The 21,080-nt window shown below is 47.9% G+C and overlaps 1 protein-coding gene across 8 annotated transcripts; it reads left to right on the top strand.

Annotated features, from left to right (window-relative positions):
• Window positions 1-245: 245 nt before the first annotated feature.
• On the top strand, window positions 246-19,829 carry BTNL9 (butyrophilin like 9). Of its 8 annotated transcripts, XM_067032334.1 has the most exons (12): window positions 254-438; window positions 531-589; window positions 5,616-5,750; window positions 7,471-7,818; window positions 9,777-10,058; window positions 12,779-12,907; window positions 13,090-13,122; window positions 13,418-13,438; window positions 14,850-14,870; window positions 15,106-15,132; window positions 17,966-17,992; window positions 18,946-19,829. In XM_067032334.1, exons 3-12 carry the CDS (start codon window positions 5,642-5,644, stop codon window positions 19,569-19,571), a joined length of 1,623 nt encoding a protein of 540 aa, XP_066888435.1. In that variant the 5' UTR covers window positions 254-438; window positions 531-589; window positions 5,616-5,641; the 3' UTR covers window positions 19,572-19,829. The 8 variants fall into 8 exon arrangements, with proteins under 8 accessions (XP_066888440.1, XP_066888438.1, XP_066888442.1 ...); XM_067032341.1 differs by lacking the exon at window positions 5,616-5,750 and having other exon boundaries at window positions 248-438; XM_067032336.1 differs by lacking the exon at window positions 13,418-13,438 and having other exon boundaries at window positions 248-438.
• Window positions 19,830-21,080: the final 1,251 nt, after the last annotated feature.

Raw genomic sequence — 21,080 nt, 5'->3', positions numbered from 1 at the left:
CAAAAACAAACAAAAAAAAGAGTTGAGCGCCAGACCTTTCCTAACCCTTAGTTAGTGGATATTCCTGTCCTGTCTCTGTATCTTTTGCTATGATGGTGAAGAGAGAGGGGCTAGCCAGGCATGGCCATCCTGCCTCCCTGGAGCCCATCCTGCCTCCCTGGAGCCCCAGATATCCCAGGCAGCCAGCCAGAGCGTTATTTCCCTGCTCTGAGCTTCTGTAGTTTGCAGTCTCTACAAACCTCCCAGATACCTTTCCCCTCCTTCTAAGACCTTGGAGGGACATTTTCCATGGAAACTCAATTCATGGTTTTCCTCACACAGGCAGGATGTGACAGAGACTTCCTCGTTTTGTTCTATCTATCTTGGTTTTTCTAGAAAAGGGCAGAGCAAGCAGCGTTGTGTCTTAAGGTGGAAGGTGGGTGGGTAATTTTGTCAAAGGTGAGCTGGTCTCCCTCAACTGAACTGCCAGCCCATGTCTAGGAGACCTTAGCATCTGGAATCTGGATACTTCACAATTGTCTCCCTTGCAGGGAAATTGAGATCACCAGGATTCATCTGCCATTTTGGACCCTTTGCTGCCACTTGCCAGGTATGTGCCTCATTCTCAATGCCTGTCTAAACCTCCACCTTTCAGAAATGGGAGGCAGAAATTAGGGCTTAGGAGAGGGTGCAAGATGGCTTGGCACCATCTTATCAGCTGAGTCCGGCTGCAGGATAGGGATGTCAGTGTGACCAAGGGGAGATGCCCGTTTAGGCAGCTCCCCTTGAAGAGGAAGGCTTCTGACACATCCCATTTCCCCCTCAAGCCATGTGAAGCCTCAAAGAGGGTCCCTCCTTGGGACAATTCATCTCCCGTAGAGACAAGGGGTGGAAACCCTCTTGTGGACCCATTGAAATAAAAACCAAAGCAAGCCAGCGAGCATTAATTGACAGCTTGTGAAAGGGAAAGCATTGCAGCAGGTGCTAGAAGGGGAGCGGGTGCAAGAGTGCAAAAGCCCTATGCCTGGGGGCTCGTAGCTTAGGATACGGAGAACGGGAGAAGGGCAAAGCACACACAGCCCAAGCTTACAAATTAGCAGAAGCAGAATATAATAATCTTTAAAGAGAGACTCAAGAGCTGAAGGACTGGAAATCAAGGGAACATAAATGTTGTTTAGGATTTGGGGATGCCGGAGGAGAAATCTGGAATGGGGTTGGAGTGAGGCCAGGCAAGAAATGAGAAGGAAAGAAGGAAGAGGAAAGACAGGCTTGGGTGGAAGGTAGCAGCATTTCAGCAGCATTTCCTTGGCATCGGTGTGCACGACCTGATTCCTCCTTGCGTCTTCAGAGGCTCCCTGGAGAGAAGGGAGAATGCATCCCACCAGCAAAGCTTAGCTCCAGCCTGAGACCCCCTTTCTGGCTGTCCTTCTCCTCACTGGGTCCTCTCTCTTCCCCACATATGCAACATGGCCAGTCTCAACTTTCCCCAGCAAAACCTCCCCATTCTTTTTCTTTTCAGAAAGAGAATCTGAAATCCATTTACACTGTGATGCGAATAGCTGAAATCAGAAAGTGTTTTCCTTCAGAGGAGTAAGGATCAGAGACTTTCAACTGCAAAGGGAGGTTGGAAAAGGCAAACTTCAGGTAGCGAGTGGGGAGTAGGGTGCCCTTTAGATCAGGAAGGGGCATTCAGCCCTTCTGAAGTCCCTTCAAGAATTTGCCAGACTGTCTCCCTCCTATTAAAGTCTTTAAAGTCAGCTCCTTGAGTGTTGGAAGGAAAGGTACCACAAGGCATTACCTCCTGCTAGAGAAGATGCCATTGATAAGGTCTAAGGGAAACTCCAGTTTTTTTTTTTTTTTTTTTTTTTTTTTTAATTTATTTTGCGGTACGCGGGCCTCTCACTGTTGTGGCCTCTTCCGTTGCGGAGCACAGGCTCCGGACGCGCGGGCTCAGCGGCCATGGCTCACGGGCCCAGCTGCTCCGCGGCACGTGGGATCTTCCCGGACCGGGGCACGAACCCGTGTCCCCTGCATTGGCAGGCGGATTCTCAACCACTGCGCCACCAGGGAAGCCCGGAAACTCCAGTTTTAAGTTGTTTTATCAGAAGTGGATTTTTACATTTTTATGCATTTGTTGGTTGATTAGTCTTGTGGCTGACATATGGGGACTCAAGCCACTTCTTCAGTGCACGTGAGATGCTGTCAGGGTGAGCACTGCTGTCTGTGACCAGGCGATTCCTAACAGGGGTCACAGTTTGGGGGACAGGAAAGCTGAGGGTGCACCCAACTTTGACACACGACAGCTGGTGAGGAATCTGTATCAAGGGAAGGGCGGAGCTTGGGAGGAACTCCCACTCCACCACCTTCTAGCCGTGTGTGCAGGGCAAGTCACTTGGTCTCCCTGCACCTCAGTGTCCTTGCCTGTAGTTTGGTCCTATAATAATAGTGATAATACTTCTGATAGAGGTAAGTACTTGGTAGGCAGTAAGCCTTCGATTTATGTTAGTTTTTATTACTGTGGGCACATGCATGTGTATATGTGTGTTTATGACTTCTTCCTCCTGCAGCCTCAGTGACTGAAATCACATGAATGCATCACAGCAGAGAACCGCCGTCCTGATAGTAATTCCAGTGTCTGGAACACACTGACTGACAGGTGGCAGCCTCCCCCTGCCTGGGAATATTGGAGCATGTGCTCCTGCTGTGAGGTGCCCCTGCCCCCTGCTGTGGGCCTAATGCCCCATTGCTGCCTTGGGAAGGACTCAAGTTACCACCTAGCGCAAGTATTGACCAAGTCCTCAGAGTCTGGCTGGTCCAAATGGATCCAGAAACACTCTCTGAGCCCCTCTTGTTTTGGAAGGCATTAGCTGGTGCTGATATACCCTCACGGCTTCACCCCATGGGGCTCTATGTCCTTTGCTGCCAGTTTCTAGGCCTGTCACAGACACATTCCTGCCATCAGCCAAAAGGGCAAGAGGCTGGACTGTCCAGCCTGAGCCTGGCCCCTGGCCCAGGGTCTCTGTTCTGCTGGTTATAGTGTGAATGATGATTTCAATAGCTGCTGGCTATCAGCCAGGCACACTTCAGAGGGGACTCCTATCTCCTCCCTGAGGGGTCCCTTCTGAAACATGAATGGAGCCCCCCCCAACTCGCCCCTCTGTCTTCCCACCTGCGTGTGGAAGGGCAGGGCCCGCCGACCCTGGCCCACTTGACTCATAGGCCATGGCCTCCTGCTCTAGTCCTGTCAGCCCGTGTCCTTCCAGCACAGAGGTCAGTCAGGGAGCCTCCCTTCCATTCACGCACCTGCACACCTTCTTAGACCTAGTCTGCTGCTGCATGACCAGAAGCTTTTTAAGTTCTTCTTCTGCTGTAAGCTTTCTTTTTTTATTGTTAACAATTTTAGTCTAAGAATTCTGTCAATTTAGGTAAATTAAATAAATCAATGGAAAAACAGACTAAAGGAAATAAAGAAGAAAAAAATATACGACCACCTGAATAGTTGCAGAAAAATAATTTACTAAAAACTAATACTTTTTTCTCTCAGCTTTATGAAGTATGACTGACAAATAAAAATTGTATATATTTAAGGTATACAATGTGATATTTTGATATGTGCATTCATTGTGAAATGATTATCACAATCAAGCTAATCAACATATCCATCGTCTCACATAGCTACCTTCTTCTGTGTGTGGTGAGAACACTAAAAATGTATTCTTACAAAAATTTAAGTATACAATACAGTATTATTAATTATGATCACCATGCTGTATGTACATTAGCTCTTTAGAACTTATTCATCTTATAACTGAAAGTTTGTACCATTTGACCAATATTTACTCCATTCCCCCCTCCCCTTCCCAGCCCCTGGTAACCATCATTCTACTCTTTTTGAGTTCAACTGTTTTTTTTTTTTTTTTTTTTTTTTTTTTTACTGTAAGCTTTTATAGAGAGAATGGATAAACAAGGTCCTACTGTAGAGCACAGAGACCTCTATTCAATATCCTATGATAAACCATAATGGAAACAAATATTAACAAAATATATACGTGTATAACTGAATCACTTTGCTGTACAGCAGTAATTAACACAACATTGTAAATCAACTCTACTTCAATAAAAAAATAAAGTCCTTCATCTACATCCCGCTAGTGATATTGCTGATAGTCTGGCTGGGACTCTGCAGCCACAGGACCCCAGGAACACGTGGCACCTCGCAGGTCTGCGGGAAAAGGAAAACCAAACAGTGGAGTGGAGGTGGCAGACAGAGGAAGAAGGGAGACTGGGGGAGCTGGAGGGTAGAAACTGCGTGGGGCTTTCTGCTCTGGGGGTGCTATGACGGCATGAAAGGAGAGGGAGGCAGCCTCTGGAAGAACATGGAGAGCAGAAAGCAAACGTTTGGAAGATGGAGGCAGAGACAGGAGCTGCCATTTTTTAAAAAAATATTTATTTATTTGTTTGGCTGTGCCGGATCTTAGTCGCTGATGCGGGATCTTTGCTGCCACGTGCGAGATCTTCGTTAGGGGCATGCGGAATCTTTTTAGTTGTGGCGTGTGGGATCTTTTTGTTGTGGCATGAGAGAGCTTAGTGTGGCATGCAGGCGGGATATAGTGACCTGACCAGGGATCAAACGGGGGGCCCCGTTTGGAAGCATGGAGTCTTAACCCCTGGACCACCAGGGAAGTCCCCGACTTTTCTTTAGAGAGCACCCACCCCACCCACAGGAGGCTTAAGCTTAACAGCCCTCTGAGTTGGACTGGTTTCTTCCATTGTTTAAGCAAAGAAATTAAGGTTCAGCAAGTTACATAATCTGTCTAAAGTCTCACAGCTAAACAGAGGAGAAATGTGGAGAGGTTTATATATCTCCCAAGATGTACAGCTGCCCAGGCTCCCTGGTTCTCACACTGTGAGACATTATTTCAGGTCCCAAAGGGGCATCAGGAGTGAAGAGGGAACAGCCCTTGCCTGGGGCTGGGTCTCCAGTGCCACAGATGAGGCCTGGGGAGAGCTAGATGGGACGGCACCATAACTGTGGTCTCAGAGATGCTACTGACTCAGTGACAGTCACCAGCTGACCTCCTGGGAGCTCCAACTGAAGTCTCAGGGACGGAAGAAGGTGTCCTAGCTGTGGTTGGAGTTAAAAGGCAGCCAGGCATGCATCCTACTTCGGAAAGATTAGAACTCTGTGTTTGTTCCCCTGTTTTGTGGACCTGATGTTCCAGGTCAAAGGGAATTGGGAGCAAGGCTGGGCAGAGAGAAGGAAAATGCATCTGGGAATCCTTAGAGGTTTCCCTTTGTTTGGGCAAAGTCACTAAATCCTAGCTCAGGCCCAACACAATGCATGGCTCTGTTCCTGGCTCTAAACAATGCGAAGCTCAGAAGCTGCTTCCTCTGGGACCCTTTGGCCTTGTCCTCTCTCAGCTCTGTGAGTCCAAGCAAGGCCAACAATGCCATAAGCAGTGCCGCCTGTTAAAATGAGAAGCAGCTCTCACATCTGGCTATGATTGAAAAGAAGCCAGGCACTGGAGCTTGCAAGAACCAGACCAAAAATAATTGAGGCACTGACAGACATCCGGCCTGATGCATGGAGCTCCAGCTCTCCTGCGTCACTCCGGTACCTCTTTGTCCCTCTCCAGGTGGCCCCCACTGCTGAGGAAAAGTGATGGATTTCCCAGTCTCCCTGGACTCCTACCAGCGAGTACGTCTTCCCAGCAGTCTCTCCTTCCTCACTCACCTCCTCCTCCTCCTTCATCCTGGGGAGATGCACTCAGGTAACCTGTCTAATCTGCAGCCCAGACAGCCAGGATGTGAGCCCCTCAGCTTCTGCCCACGCCTCCTGCAGGCGATCCCAGGGCTGAGATCTTGTGGCCCGGTACCAGGCTGTGCCAGGGGCTAAAATATAAGATTTCCATCCCAGTTGTTAAAGAGCCACTACCCCCAAACACCACCCAGCTCCACAGTGCTCCCCGACCATCCCTGCAGCCACCCATAACTCCACAGCTCACAAGCATGGCGGAAGGCATAGCAGCAGGGTGCCAGGAGATTCTTATTGGTCTGTGCTTAGGCTGAACCAGTTGGAAAATATTTTTAACTCCTCTCCTGCATGTAAGCTATAGCTTTTGAATGGCAGGGAGGAACCTAATCTTACCATCTCTCATGAAAGAAGCAACTAACAGAGAGTGTAAACTAGTTAGGCAAATACAATTCCCTAATTCCCTGAGCTGGAAACCACAGATTCCAAGGTGACTAGGCACAGCCCAGATCCTCAGTCATTCAAGGGAGGGGGACAGACATGACATACGTGGCTGTCCAGCTGTGTGACCAGAGCTGCAAGAGAAGTGTACCCAAGGATTTGAGAGCACAGCTAAGAGACCAGTTTGTTTTTTTCCAGAAAGCCATGAAGGGCCATAGAAAAGAGGTATTATTTGAGTAGAGCCTTGAAGGATGTGCATTCTCCAGGAAGATGACAGATGGAGAGTAAACTGAGGCAGGCTGTGCCCAGGAAGAGGGCCAGGCAGCAGGCATGGGGGCAGGGGCAGCTGGAGAGAACCTGGAGAGGGAAGCTGGTAGGGATGGTATCAGGGCTACACCCAGTGGGCAACAAGGGGTCTCAGATGGAGTGAAGAAAGGTGCCCCCATGCTATATGCGCAAAGTGAAGGATGGGAGAGATTTATAAAGGAAGAATTTAGAGTGGGATTAAGCTGAGCTTTGAAAGAAGGAAAGGAGGTATACAGAAGCCAGAAAAAAGAATGAAGTCATGCTAGGTAGAGAGGCACTGCAGCAGGAATAGCAACTCTCATGGAAATTGCAGAAAACAGGGAGCAGGGGAGCCATACCGAGACATCTCTGCAGAGAACAATCAAATGAAAGATCCAGATAAATTAAAATCTTGAAAGCAGGATTTGGCCTTAGATAGGAAAACCCATGAAACAAGGAGCCCCCCCTAGATTATTTTAATACCCTTTGTTATTACAGAAGCTGTCCATGTGCATTATAAAATGTTAGAAAATCAGACAAAGCAAAAATAAGAAAACATCTATTCCCACCAGGCAGAAATTATCACTATCAATAATTTGCTCTATTTCCCTTCAGATCTTTTATGCTGCACATTTATGCAAATATGTCAAATTTTTAATCAAATAAGAGCATAGTGTACATATGGTTTTGAAACTTGCTTTTTTTTTTCTTGGTCAAAGATTCCATTTAATTTAATGCCCTGGCCATATTTACATAACTGTCCCCAAAATAATATTTGCAGCTGGTAGGTTCAAACCAGCTACCAGTCCAGCACCACACATTTGTATCTGGTTGTAATGTTCCTTGTGTATTTTTTAATGTGGCAGACTCAACTTTTTCATGACAATTACTTGTTCAAGCAACCGGACCGGTCATCCTGTAGAGGGTCTCACCTTTGTCATTTGAATGGTTTACTGCAAAAAAACATATTTGAGGAGTGCTGATTTGGGCCATTCTCTGGGTTCTCGTCCTAGAGGAGGTCAGGGTGATAGGCCATGGGGAACCCATTCTGGCACACGTCGGGGATGAGGTGGAATTCTCGTGCCACCTGTCGCCGTACCGGGACGCCGAGCACATGGAGATCCGCTGGTTCCGGAGCCAGGCCTCGGACGTGGTGCACCTGTACCGGGAGCGGCAGGAGTTCTATGGCCAGCAGATGGCGCAGTTCCAGAACAGGACCGAACTCGTCACGGACGAGATCGCTGATGGCAGCGTGACCCTGAGGCTCCACCCCGTGGTCCCCGCCGACGAGGGTCCATACGGGTGCCGCTTCCTCTCCAGCGACTTCACTGGGGAAGCGGTCTGGGAGCTGGAGGTGGCAGGTGCGTGACCTGGTCAAGCCCCAACACAGAGGAGAAAGTGGTCCATTTGGAAACAGGTCAAGAGTAGATAGAAAAGAACAGAGAAAGGGAAAATATCTCTAATTTTTTTTAAAAAAGTATTAAAAAGAAAGATTCATTAGAAAATGAACAAAAAATGCACACAAAAAGATACACAAGTGGCCCTGAAACATAAGAAAAGATGATTACTTTTACTCATAGTGAGAAAAAGGCAAATTAAAGCTACAGAGATACAATTTTTTTACTCATCCGATTGGCAAACATTCAATATTTGCATCACACACTCTTGGTGGAGGTGTAGGGAAGCAGGCCCCCTCCTACCTTTTTAAAAATTTTATTTATTTATTTATTTTTGGCCGCATTGGATCTTCGTTGCTGCGCACGGGCTTTCTCTAGCTGCGGGGAGCCGGGGCTACTCTTCGTTGCGGCGCCCGCGCTTCTCACTGCGGTGGCTTCTCTTGTTGCGGAGCACGGGCTCTAGGCGCGCAGGCTTCAGTAGTTGTGGCATGTGGGCTTCCATAGTTGGGGCACGCGGGCTTCCGTAGTTGTGGCACGCAAGCTCTAAAGCACAGGCTCAGTAGTTGTGGCGCATGGGCTTATTTGCTCCGCAGCATGTGAGATCTTCCTGGACCAGGGTTCGAACCCGTGTCACCTGAACTGGCAGGCGGATTCTTAACCACTGTGCCACCAGGGAAGTCCCCGCCTGCCTTCTTGATGGAGTTCGAAGTCCTACAGCTCCAGGTCAGGGGGATTAGGCAATGGCTAACAGGACTGCCTGTGTATCTACCCTTTGAACAGCATATCTCTAGGAGTAGACCCTGAAGATACAGCTCCAGTATGAAAAAAGGCATACGTATAAGTTTACATTGTACAACAGTGGAAACTCCCTAAATGTCCCACCATAGATGCTGAGCATGGTCTATCACACTTTGCAGCTAAAAAAATGAGACAGAGCTCTAAGCTGATGTGGAGTGATTTGTGTGATGTTTTTAAGAGAAAAAAGGAAGATGCAAAAGAGGTTCTATAGCATGTTATCTTTTGTGTAAGAAAGGAGGAGAAACATGGCACATAAGAAACAAGAAGGATAAACTAGAAGCTAATGAAATTGGTTACTTAAGGGAGGAGAGGGTGCAATGGGATGGAAAGGCTGGAGAAATGCCTGGGGCTTTTTTGATCTACTGTTTTTACAGTATTGATGTTTAAACCATCTTTTTTTAAAAAAAATTCCTTTATTCACAAACTTACAATTGTCCATTTTAGTTTGTTCCTTGTTTTCTTTCCTTTTTTTTTTTTTTTTTTTTTTTTTGCGATACGCGGGCCTCTCACTGCTGTGGCCTCTCCCGTCGCGGAGCACAGGCTCCGGACGCACAGGCTCAGCGGCCACGGCTCACGGGCCCAGCTGCTCCGCGGCACGTGGGATCCTCCCGGACCGGGGCACGAACCCGTGTCCCCCGCATCGGCAGGCAGACTCTCAACCACTGCGCCACCAGGGAAGCCCTGGGAAGCCCTGTAAACCATCTTAATGTTTTGCATATTAAAAATATAAAGCTAGCTTACTTGGATAGAGAGATAAAGAAGTATATATAACAAAGCCACAAGTGTCAGTAGGATTCAAGAGAGAGAAAAGACAATCTATTGAAATTGGGGGGGGGATTACTCTTCATTCTAGGGGGACTGTCCCTTGCATTATATGACTAAATATCAGTAGCCCTTCCCTATTTTAAAATGCCCTTCAGAGGTAGTGCTATCCCCACATGCCACCGGTGATTTAGCCTGTCATTTATAGTCCATTGGTGGAGGGCTGCAAGCCCACAAGTGTGTTAAGAGCAGTCACAGTCACGATGCCTTATGGTGACTGCAAATGGTGAATGGTGGCATGAACTTCGCATACAACTTCTGGGAAGGAGCCTGATCTTTCCCACTCTTCCTGCCTCTCTCAGGGCTGGGCTCGGACCCTCACATCTCCCTTGAGGGCTTCAAGCAGGGAGGCATTCAGCTACGGTGCAGCTCCAGTGGCTGGTACCCCAAGCCACAGTCTCAGTGGAGAGACCATCAGGGACGATGCCTGCCTCCAGAGACTGAAGTCATCGTCAAGGATGCCCAAGACCTGTTCAGTCTGGAAACCTCTGTGGTCGTCCAAGGTGGGACCCACAGCAACGTGTCCTGCTCCATCCAGAACCCCCTCCTGGGCCAGAAGAAAGAGTTCGTGGTCCAGATAGCAGGTCAGTGGGTGCCAGCGCACCCTCATCTTCCTAGTCTTCAAGTTCTCCATGTCCATTATCCCAAAGACCATCTATTAGTACACAATGGCGCTGGAGCCTGGCTGTGTATGGGGTGGGCTAAACCTGACACCTTGAAGGTCAGCCATAATATCTGGAACCTACTGAGTGTACAACTGACAACCCAAACAGTAATTGGGGGAGGCCCCAGAAAGCCAACATTATGAACCAAAGACCAAGCACTAACATCCAGAAACTCTAGTTATTAGAGGGCATCAGGGGAGCCCATGTGTTCCTAATTTTATCCCTCAAACAATATTTATTGATCACCCACAATGTTCCCCAAACCCTTGGCCTCAGGTCCACATTCCAGCGGGGGAAACAGATACACAAAAGAGTAAATTACAGCACATGTTAGAAGGTGTTATCTGAGACAAAGAAACATGAAGCAGGGAAGCATGTTAAGGCGGGGTGGAGTGTATATATGGATTTAAAAGTGGTGGATCAGGGAAGAAGATGGTTAGGCACTGAGTTCAAAGGAAGACCATTATCTAGGATCAAAGTTTTATTGTGAGGCACCCATTTGAAGGATTTAACGTTCATGGCTCTAATTGTTTTAAGTCTTGAGGATAAACCCAACCTATGGGCCACGTTTCACATCGGTCCAAATCAATAGTTATATTACCATAACAGAAAGAAATCTCACCCTTATAAGTGATAACTTGTCCTCAGGTAAGAGGACTTGATAAGCACCATGTGTCACACATAGTTCACACGAAATTTACCTGGTAATTGGGTAATGGAGTAACATCTGTGTTAGCTAATTGTCTTTATCCAAAGGAGAAATAAGATACCTCTTATCTTTATGACAAGCATATAATTACAACTTGGAGCCAGGTGCCTAAGTGAAACTCCCAGCAGACCTGGAGATAGGGGTACTTTCTCCTTGATGATTCCATTTCAAAGAGATGGTCTGAGCTCCTTAAGAAAAACATTCCTGGGTTTTAAAATTGGCAAGGGGCTTATTTAACTTTCAAAAAGATTGGTATACATCTTGAGGGGATAGAGAAAGAATTTACAAATTTTCTAAAGGGAATATTCTAAGAGAAGGAAAAGGGGAATCTCCCTCCATTTTTGCACCAGGGGAAATCCAGTTTTGTGTTTAACCTTGACAAAGGGTGTGGGTCACATGGATATCTGCAAGGAGGCCATTCAGGTAGAGGCCATTCGAGTGCAAAGGCCCTGAGATGGAAATGTGTGTAGCTATCTGAGGAGCTGGAAAGATGCAGGAGAGGCTGGAGATTGCAGGTCAGGGAGGCATAGGACCCTGAGCTCTTTAACCCCTAAGTCAGTGCTTCAAAAACACCTGTGGTGAAGGACCAGTCCTTTGTAGCTCAATACTTTAAACCACGACAATAAAAATGCACTGCTAGAAAAATAAAATTAAAAACCGAAAGAACACATTATGCTAAATGAAATAAGCCAGACACAAAAGGACAAATATTGTATGATTCTCTTTATATGAGGTAACCAGAATAGTCGATTCATAGAGAGGGAAAGTAGGATAGATGTTACCAGGGGCTGGGGGTGTGGGGGGAATGGAGAATTGGTGTTTAATGGGTATAGAGTCTCAGTTTGGGAAGATGAAAAAAGTTCTGGTGGTGATGGTTGCACAACAATGTTAATATACTTAATGCTGCTGACCTATAAGCTTAAAATGGTTAAGATAGTACATTTTATGTTATGCGTATTTTACTACGATAAAAAAATTTAAAAAAATTAAAGACCACTGAGATAAAAGCACCAATTTCTTATTATCTTCAACAGACACAAAATTATTCTATTAAATTGCCGCAAGAGTTTCTAAAGGGTTGCTCTCTATTTTGCATTCATTTCTTTTTTTTGTGTGTGTGTGTGTGGTACGCGGGCCTCTCACTGTTGTGGCCCCTCCCATTGCGGAGCACAGGCTCCGGACGCGCAGGCTCAGCGGCCATGGCTCACGGGCCCAGCCGCTCCGCGGCATGTGGGATCTTCACGGACCGGGGCACGAACCCGTGCATCGGCAGGCGGACTCTCAACCACTGCGCCACCAGGGAAGCCCTGCATTCATTTCTTTACTGTCCAGCCGCTGTCCTTGCGAACCCTGCGCCACATTTTGCCTCTGGGCGGATCTCCCTAGGAAGCCTGGAGAGGGAAAGAGAAGAACTGTCAGTCAAGCCCCACAAAGCTTTGCTAACAGTTCTTCCAAAGGTGTGATGAGAAGTAGAAGCCAGGTGTTTGAAAGAAGCGGGAGATGACGTGTGGATTCGTCAGAGTGGTAGAGAGCAGTTATTCACTGGGTTTCAGGTATCAACACCTTGGATTGTCATGCCTTTAGATGTAAAGCAAGCGTAGGAAGAAGTAGAGGGAGGTCAGGGCTGTGGTCACAGAAGTTCTAAGCTGGAGGACTGGGCAGAGCCCATCAGCGCCTTCCTTTCACATCCTTCAGTTTGCAGTGTTTTCCTCTGCGCTGAGCAAGTTCAAGTTCGCCGCTGGTCCTCCTGATGCCTAGAGCACTGCAGCCTGGTTCTCAGGCCCGTTTTACAGAGGGCTATGCTGGGGGGCCCAGGAAGCGTCAACCAGTCACTGGGAAGGTTTTCCGGCGCGCAGCGTCTAGCCTAGTCTTCTCACTTCATGGTTAGCGAAGACCAAATCGAGACAACTCCATGTGGGGTGTTTTCCAGACGTATTTTTACCCGGAACCTCTCCCTGGAAGAGAGCTTTCCTCGGGACGCTGGTGGGAGCGCTGCTCGTCCTGGCTCTCCTCCCGACGCTGGCGCTGTACTTCTTTCGGAAGCAACGGAGGTCCCAAGGTACTAGGCAGGCTGGGGGCTGCCCTCCTGGAGTTGGCTTTGCCCAAGAGCAAAGTGGTGGAGGTGGCCATAGAGGGGCACTGCTGAGGGGCCATCCTGCGGAGGCAGGGCTGGCATGGCTCGTGGAAACAGGCAGGGGAGCGCGCACTCTCACATCTGCTCCACTTTCTTCTTCTTTTCAGAAAAGCTGAAGAAGCAGGCGGAGAAGGACAGGGGTAAGCAGACGGAAAGACGTGCTCTTCGCGCACATCCCTGATTAGCAGGAGTGGGGACGCTGGGTGAAGAAGACGAGCAGGTCACAGCGCGGGGGTTGGGAGAGGGCAGAGACGGGGGTGGACGGGGGTGGGGGGGAGGCAGAGGTTTTCTTCCACTTCTGCCTCGGAGCCCGCCCCTCCCTCGAATCCAGCTCAGACTGGTTCTCCAGAGCACATGGCGTTCCAAGTCTGTGCACTTTGGAGATGCCTCAGTGATCCATGGAGACTTTCCTCTTTTCTTCGTTTCTTTCTCCAGGGAAACTCACAGAAGAGCTGGGTAAGTTCTGGGTGCCATGCCCACAGTGCTGGCTGTGGGCTAGGGGGTTAAGCCCGGCGCGCGGTGGAAGCAGGGGTCCAGTGATTTTAGGCCCCCTCTGGAGAGCAATGGATGGCGGCCCTCTAATTCGAAATGCATCCCTGTGCGCCTTCCCGCCTTTACCCTCCGAAACCGATTTGTGTGCACCTGCCAAGGAAGCCTGACCTAAGACCCTCTGGAAAGACTCTGCCAGGCCCTCTCCTGCAAATCGTACAATTCAGTTACAATTCCATTGTAAAAGATCTACTCCCACGGGCTTCCCTGGTGGTGCAATGGTTGCGAGTCCGCCTGCCGATGCAGGGAACACGGGTTCGTGTCCCGGTCCGGCAAGATCCCACGTGCCGCGAAGCGGCTGGGCCCGTGAGCCGTGGCCGCTGAGCCTGTGGGTCCGGAGCCTGCGCTCCGCGGCGGGAGAGGCCACAACAGTGAGAGGCCCGCGTACCTCAAAAAAAGGTCTGCTCCCCCTGGTTCATCTTCGTAGGATAACCTCTTTTTAATGCAAATATCACTGGGAAGGAAGCCATCTTTAATTTGCACCAAAGTGAAAGCAATTTATCAAATCCACTTTTCTTCCCAGGGGGGCTCAGCACCTTGAAACCATGTGCAGGGAGGAGGGAACAGGGAATCCAAAGGAAGAGGGGATAGAGGAGAAGGCCACCGTGGGTGGGGGAAGACCTTGAGAACCACCTTGTCTGCGCCAGTAAAACACCAGACAAAATAGCGAAGTTGAAGCTTGTCTTGTAGTCTACCTGGTCATGGAGGGGAAAACAAACAAACAAAAAAGGCAATCAACCAAACAACAAAAAGAGCCACAATAAGTCAGTAACATCATAGGCCGAATTAGTGTATATTGTTGCCTTTCCCAGTCTTATTTTTAAAAGAGGACAAAGATTAAAGAAATCAGAGGAATGCATTTCTAGGGGCAAAATATCAGAGTTTTGGTATCTGGCCTGGGGAAATAATTGAGTGTGATGTCCTCCTAGTTCTTTAAATAATGTACCCAGTAAGTGACCGCGAGGCTCCTGCAGGGTGTGCTCAGTGCCTGGACTTACACAGGACTTCCTGCCCAGGAAAAGCTTGTATTACAGGGCAAGCGCGCAGTAGCCTCTCCAAACCAGACCAGAACACTTGAAAGAGGCTCCTCAGTGTCAAGACCAGTTTTCCCTTCCCAGCCCTGTGCAGATTTCTGCCTTAGAGCAAAGACTAGGATGAGGTGTAAGAATCCTGCAGATGGGTGATGCAGCATCTAGGATGGGATTGGGGTGAGCAGTGGTTTAAGACTAAGAACCCTCTTCCCAGTGGCCTAAGTGCCCTGGGAAGGTGGTTCCACTCACCCAACGGCTGATGTTTTCTCTGTGTGTTCTGCTTACAGGGAAACTTCAAGTGGAGCTGGGTAAGTGACCCCCCCACTTAGAACTATTTCTTGTTGTCCACCTTGTAGCATCTGGTTATCTGTGTATGTTCTTCTTATCTCCCAACCAGATATGCTGGCCAGGCTGGAACTCTGCTGGCTGTGTGGGTGGCAGGAGAAAGGGGAGAGGAGCAGGGGTGGGTGCAAAATTTGACGTGTGAACAAGGAAGCTGCAGGGACCTGGTGTTCTAATTCTGTTTTTCCTTGGCTGCTTCAGACTGGAGAAGGGCCGAAGGCCAGGCGGGTGAGTGAAGCCCGTTTTCCTCCCACTGTCCACGTCACATCTCAGCATCCCAGTTACCTGCTCTGACTAACCAACTATGCTTCATTCTGGTTTATTCCATAGCTACACACATGTATTAATCTATGCTGCTTGGTATAGGTTATATTTGAGTTTTACTTTTATATTTATTTTTATATTGTCCTGAAGTGTAAGCATACGGTAAATCATTGGTGCCAGACCTGGTTGCACATCAGAATCACCTAGATTCCTGGTGTCCCCCCTCAAAGACCCTCACTCCTGGTGAGAGTTACCTTACATGTAAATATAAGGCATGTTACCTTATATGTAATTATTTCTCCCTGTGCCTTCCTCTATTTCCCCCATAAAACAAACAGTCTAATGTGTATCTTTTTATTTTTATTTTTAAAATTTTTTTGCGGTACGCGGGCCTCTCATTGCTGTGGCCTCTCCCGTTGCGGAGCACAGGCTCCAGACGCGCAGGCTCAGCGGCCATGGCTCATGGGCCCAGCCGCTCCGCTGCATGTTGGATCCTCCGGGACCGGGGCACGAACCCGTGTCCCCTGCATCAGCAGGTGGTCTCTCAACCACTGCGCCACCAGGGAAGCCCAAATGTGTATCTTTATTTTGTATGTATTCTTGCAAGAGGTGAATTTCTGTTTTGTGCACGTGCACTTCAGTTTCTGTAAAGACATTTACGGTCTCATGCTGTTCCTTGCTTTTCTCACTCATTGCTGTGTTTTAATATCCATCCCTGCTGCCGCATGTAAATCTCATCTGTGTTCCTTGCTGCAGAGCACTCCATTTGAGCTAGCCACCCTCCTGGAGTAGACATCCAGCCTGCTTCTAACTCTATCCTACCACAAACAATGCTGAATAAATATCTGAAAACGTGTTGCCTTGTGGCTCTGTGTGGAGATTTCTCTGGGATGTATACCCAAGAGGGGAACTGCTGGCCCAAGGGGGATGTGTCACTAAGTGGGATAGAAGGATCTCCTGAAGGCAGCACCATCATCCTTCACGCAGTGCATGGAGGCTCCATGTGCCCACATCCCGTGTGAGCCAGCTTTCTAAGTTTACCAGTCAATGGGGATAAGTAATTGTTCTTTTGGTTTGCACTCCTCTGGACACGAAGAAGTTTGAGCATCTCTTTATATGCTAGCTGGCTTTGGGGGCTTCCTCTTCTGAAAATTGCCTGTTCCTGTCCTATGCCTATTTTCCATATGGCATTGCTATCTTTTTCTTGTTGATTCACAAGACAGGGCTGGTGTCAGTGCTGGGGAACGGAGCCTTTTGGTTTGCAGGCCTCCTTCATGCAATATTATTATTATTATAGAATATGATATATACACATAGGATATGAATCCCTCATTGTTATTATACATTGTGAATTCCTTCTTCTCTTCTGTCACCTGCTATTAGCTTTGTCCAATGGTGCCCCTTATTGAAAAGAAATAACCAATATTGATAAAAGCTAATTCATCACATTTTTACCTTAGTGGCTTGTGTTTTTGAAGTTTTGTTGAAGATCTTCCTTACATTTAGGTCACAAAGACAGTCTCTTACATTTTCTTCTATTCACTGTATATGTGTTATGTGCAGGTTTTTTTTGTGTGTATGTAGTACGTGGGCCTCTCACTGTTGTGGCCTCTCCCGTTGCGGAGCACAGGCTCCGGACGCGCAGGCTCAGCGGCCATGGCTCACGGGCCCAGCCGCTCTGTGGCATGTGGGATCTTCCCAGACCAGGGCACAAACCCGCGTTCCCTGCATCGGCAGGTGGATTCTCAACCACTGCGCCACCAGGGAAGCCCTATGTGCAGGTTTTTAATCCATCTGAAATTCACCATTTTATGTGGTGTTAGACAAGAATCCAGCAATTTTTCTCCGAATAAAGAGTCGGTTTTCCCAATGCCACCTACTACACCATCCATGATTTCCCCATTGATTTGGGTATCACCTTTAGTGCATATTCAGTTCCCACGTCTTCATGGGTCTGTCTTTTGGTCACATATTACTTTGGCTTTTAAAGTACCTGAAAGCACAAGTCCTCCTCCATTTCCCCTTCCTTTTTAAAGTTAAGGGACCTTTTTAAAATATAAATTTTAGGATAAATTTATGAGGTTTCTAAAAAAAATCCAAAAGTAGTTTTACATGGGATTGCTTTGAATTTATAGATAAATTTGGGGAGAATTGACACCTTTATCGAATTGAGTTATTCTATGCAAGAGCTCTATATTTTTAAAGATCTACTGGTTATTCTGATGCAAAATCAGGGTTTCAAGGCCTTGCTGTAAATTAATGGAGCTCTGAAAATGTCTCCTATTGCTTTTGCATTTTGTGACTTTGGTGCTCTCTTTGTTGTAAAATAGAACAAGATAAAACAAAACAGAAATCCACACAGAATGGCTCATGATAAGAAAGAGGGTAAGATAGGGTGTCCAGAGGATGTCTTAGGACAGGAGCCAAGCTCAGCTGGGCCTCCTGGAGACGAAGCCAGTCAGAGATTGAGGCTTCATTTCCATCCTTTAAGGTATCCCAGTTGCTTGTATTGGTTCTCTTTGCCCACATACTCTGTCATCCCACTGTTCCCAGCATAACTTCAGCCTGTACACAGCTTTGGTACAAGCCAGCACTGACACCAGCCCCCTACCCAATCCCAAATTCCCGGGAATATGCCGTGGTGAACCCAGGCCAGTCTGGATCCAAGCCAGCTATCATGGTGAGAATGAGGTTACTTAGTTTGTAGGCGTCCCTTTTGCATCTTGAGCCTCCCTCAAGGTTCTAGGGTTACTGACTCAGATCTCTGAGCCTCTTTTTCCTCTCTGTTTGGTTTCAGAGTGGAGAGCAGCCCAACAACATGCAGGTAACTGAAGCCAAAGAACTGTGCCTTGTGGATTAGGTTGGCTGGATCTTAAGTAGAAGGGAGGTATCCAGAACTGAGATTAGAGGAAGGGTCTGTCCAGGAGCCAAGTATGGAGCCCACATACAGACACACAAGCTCACTTATAAAACACATGACACATATGCCTGCACACATACACGCTCGCGTGCATTAATGTGATTGCAATCCCACACGCACACGTTTGTGTGCACACACATGCTCCCACACGCACATAGCTTTCTGGGTTTTACTAGAGTTGTTTCCATCTGGCAGAAAGGTTGCTACTAGGGCCTCTTTGCAGGAGAGAATACAGAGTTTGTAAGGAACCTCCCACATCATCTGAGGGTTCCTATCCATCAAATGGGTGTGTTTTTTGGGGGGGATGGGGTGTTGGAGTGCAGGGTACTGGGCTAGATGATCTCAGAGGTCCCCTACAGTTTTAAAATCCTAAAATCGCTGTAAAAGAGTCCCAGAGCTCACTAGTGATTTCATGGTCACACAGGGTGAGGAGAGCAGCCGGGAGAGAATCAGCCCTAAGCTCCTTCCCATTGATCAGGTCTTGGGGAAAGTGAGCCCCCCTCTATCCCCACAAACCTACCTCATTTGTATATGTATAACTGATTCACTTTGTTGTAAAGCAGAAACTAACACACCATTGTAAAACAGTTATACTCCAATAAAGATGTTAAAAAAAAAAGAACCCCCCGGTTCAGGAAAGAAATGGGATTCGTCTAATCACTTTCAAAAACTAGGAAGTGACTTTCATGCCCCTTCAGCACCAGGGAGGTGGGAAGGGGGTTGCAGGAGAGGGGGTGACCATTCCACTGATCGGTCCATCAGTAGAACTAGAGGATTTGCCTGTCGGGGGAGGGGACAGGTGTGGGAGTAGGGGCAGAACCGTCCCTCACCTGCACTAAACATATGCCTCTGCGCAGTGGATGTGACCCTGGATCCTGGCTCCGCCCACCCCAGCCTTGAGGTGTCCGAGGATGGCAAGAGCGTGTCCTCCCGCAGGATGGCGCCAGGCTCAGCGGACGGTGACCCCCAGCGGTTCTCCGAGCAGATGTGCGTTCTAAGCCGGGAGCGCTTCTCCACGGGCCGCCACTACTGGGAGGTGCACGTGGGCCGCCGCAGCCGCTGGTTCTTAGGTGCGTGCCTGGCAGCGGTGCCGCGCGTAGGGCAGGCGCGCCTGAGCCCGGCGGGTGGCTACTGGGTGATGGGGCTGTGGAACGGCTGCGAGTACTTCGTGCTGGACCCGCACCGCGTCGCGCTCACCATGCGCGTGCCACCCCGGTGCGTGGGCATCTTTCTGGACTGCGAGGCGGGAAAGCTGTCCTTCTTCAATGTATCCAATGGCTCCCACATCTTCACCTTCACGGACACCTTCTCTGGGACACTCTGCGCGTATTTCAGGCCTAGAGCCCATGACGGCAGCGAACACCCAGATCCACTTACCATCTGCCCACTGCCAGTTAGAGAGAAACGCATCCCCGAAGAAGAGGACAGTGACACCTGGTTACAGCCCTATGAGCCCTCGGACCCCGCCCTGGCCGTGTGGTGAGGTGCCCTCGTGGCCACAGGACTGGGTCCTGGGCGGCTTCCTGGATACCCAGTCAGTGCTTTGCTCTCCTGCTTCCTCTAGACAGAACAAATACACCGACGCCAGTGTATGAACCAAAACACCAGCAAAGGCTTAAAAGGCTCAGTATAGCAGAAATGGGAAAAAGGGAGACCTTTGCCTATGTATCAATAGATGTGTATGTGTACATGTATAAATATGATTTTCTTTGATTAAAAAAAAAGGCAATTCCGAAGCTTATTCGTGTGTGTAGTAGGTTTGAGCTGATGAGTAGAAATATATTCATGTTGCTGCTAGTCAGGGGAAGACATGAAAGAAACTGGAATGGGGGGAAAAGAGGAGAAACTTCACTGGATAAAATTAGAGGTATCAGTTAACTTGTGTATTTTAATAGTTTTGTATATATTTTCTAGCTCTAGAAAGATCTAGAAACAATGACACTTCATAAGCAATGAGTTCACTTAGGGCTCAGATCCTAGTTTTCACTGTCAATTCCCACTAAAATGAACTTGGAGAAATGGTGGGTTCCAGGGCTGGAGCAGAGAAAGTACAGGTAAATCTGGAACATATTTTGCTGTAATGTACAAACATGCTCAAAAACTGACGGGGGGCTTCCCAGGTGGCACAGTGGTTAAGAATCCACCTGCCAATGCAGGGGACACGGTTTCAAGCCCTGGTCCGGGAAGATCCCACATGTCGCGGAGCAACTAAGCTCATGTGCCACAACTACTGAGCCTGCATGCCACAGCTACTGAAGCCTGTGTGCCTAGAGCCCCTGTTCCGCAACAAGAGAAGCCACCGCAGTGAGAAGCCCACGCACTGCAACAAAGAGTAGACCCCACTCACCGCAACTAGAGAAAGCCCACACACAGCACCGAAGACCCATTGCAGCCAAGAATAAATAAATTAAATAAATAAATTTTTTTTAATGTCAAAAAACTGATGGGAACATAACAAAAAGACACAGGAGCTAGGTCGAAGGGGCTCCACTGACCAATCATGGGACAATTTGACCATTAAAATGAATAATGACAAGAATTGCTCAACAAGGGGTTGATCAAAGAAAAAAATTCACTAAGTGTGCTGTCTCTTCAGCCAGAGAAAAGAAATACAAAAACAACAACAGACAAAAAACAGAAGCGAAAGGAGAGAATGAAAGAATAATTGTGAACTCATGGTTTTTACTATGTAATAGATGAAACACACATATAATACATAGAAGGATAGATAGATAGATTAGATAGATAGATGATAGATAGATAGGTAGTGTGTGCACATACATGTAGTTCCTAGCTCTGTCTGCTTTGAGGGCTTAGAAACAATAACAGCCCTGTACCATTGAGCACACCTTGCAACCATAACTTAGTTTTTAATACTATTTAACACTGAAAGGAACCAAGGCTCCTTGGAGAAATGGTGGACTCCAGGGCTGGGGCAGGGAAAATATAAGAAGAGTGTGATGTTCTGATTTATACTAGGAAATATTTATTT

This window comes from Kogia breviceps, chromosome 4, assembly GCF_026419965.1.
Source record: "Kogia breviceps isolate mKogBre1 chromosome 4, mKogBre1 haplotype 1, whole genome shotgun sequence".
Classification (NCBI taxonomy): Eukaryota; Metazoa; Chordata; class Mammalia; order Artiodactyla; family Physeteridae; genus Kogia; species Kogia breviceps.
This window is presented reverse-complemented; position numbering and strand designations above follow the sequence as displayed.

What these genes read in the sequence shown, in the direction of transcription:
- BTNL9 (XM_067032334.1), top strand. Translation starts at nt 5,642, where the DNA reads ATGGATTTCCCAGTCTCCCTGGACTCCTACCAGCGAGTACGTCTTCCC. An exon ending in GAAACTCACAGAAGAGCTGG is followed by an intron (nt 13,439 to 14,849) that starts GTAAGTTCTGGG and finishes TTCTGCTTACAG; the next exon opens with GGAAACTTCAAGTGGAGCTG. An exon ending in AGCAGCCCAACAACATGCAG is followed by an intron (nt 17,993 to 18,945) that starts GTAACTGAAGCC and finishes GCCTCTGCGCAG; the next exon opens with TGGATGTGACCCTGGATCCT.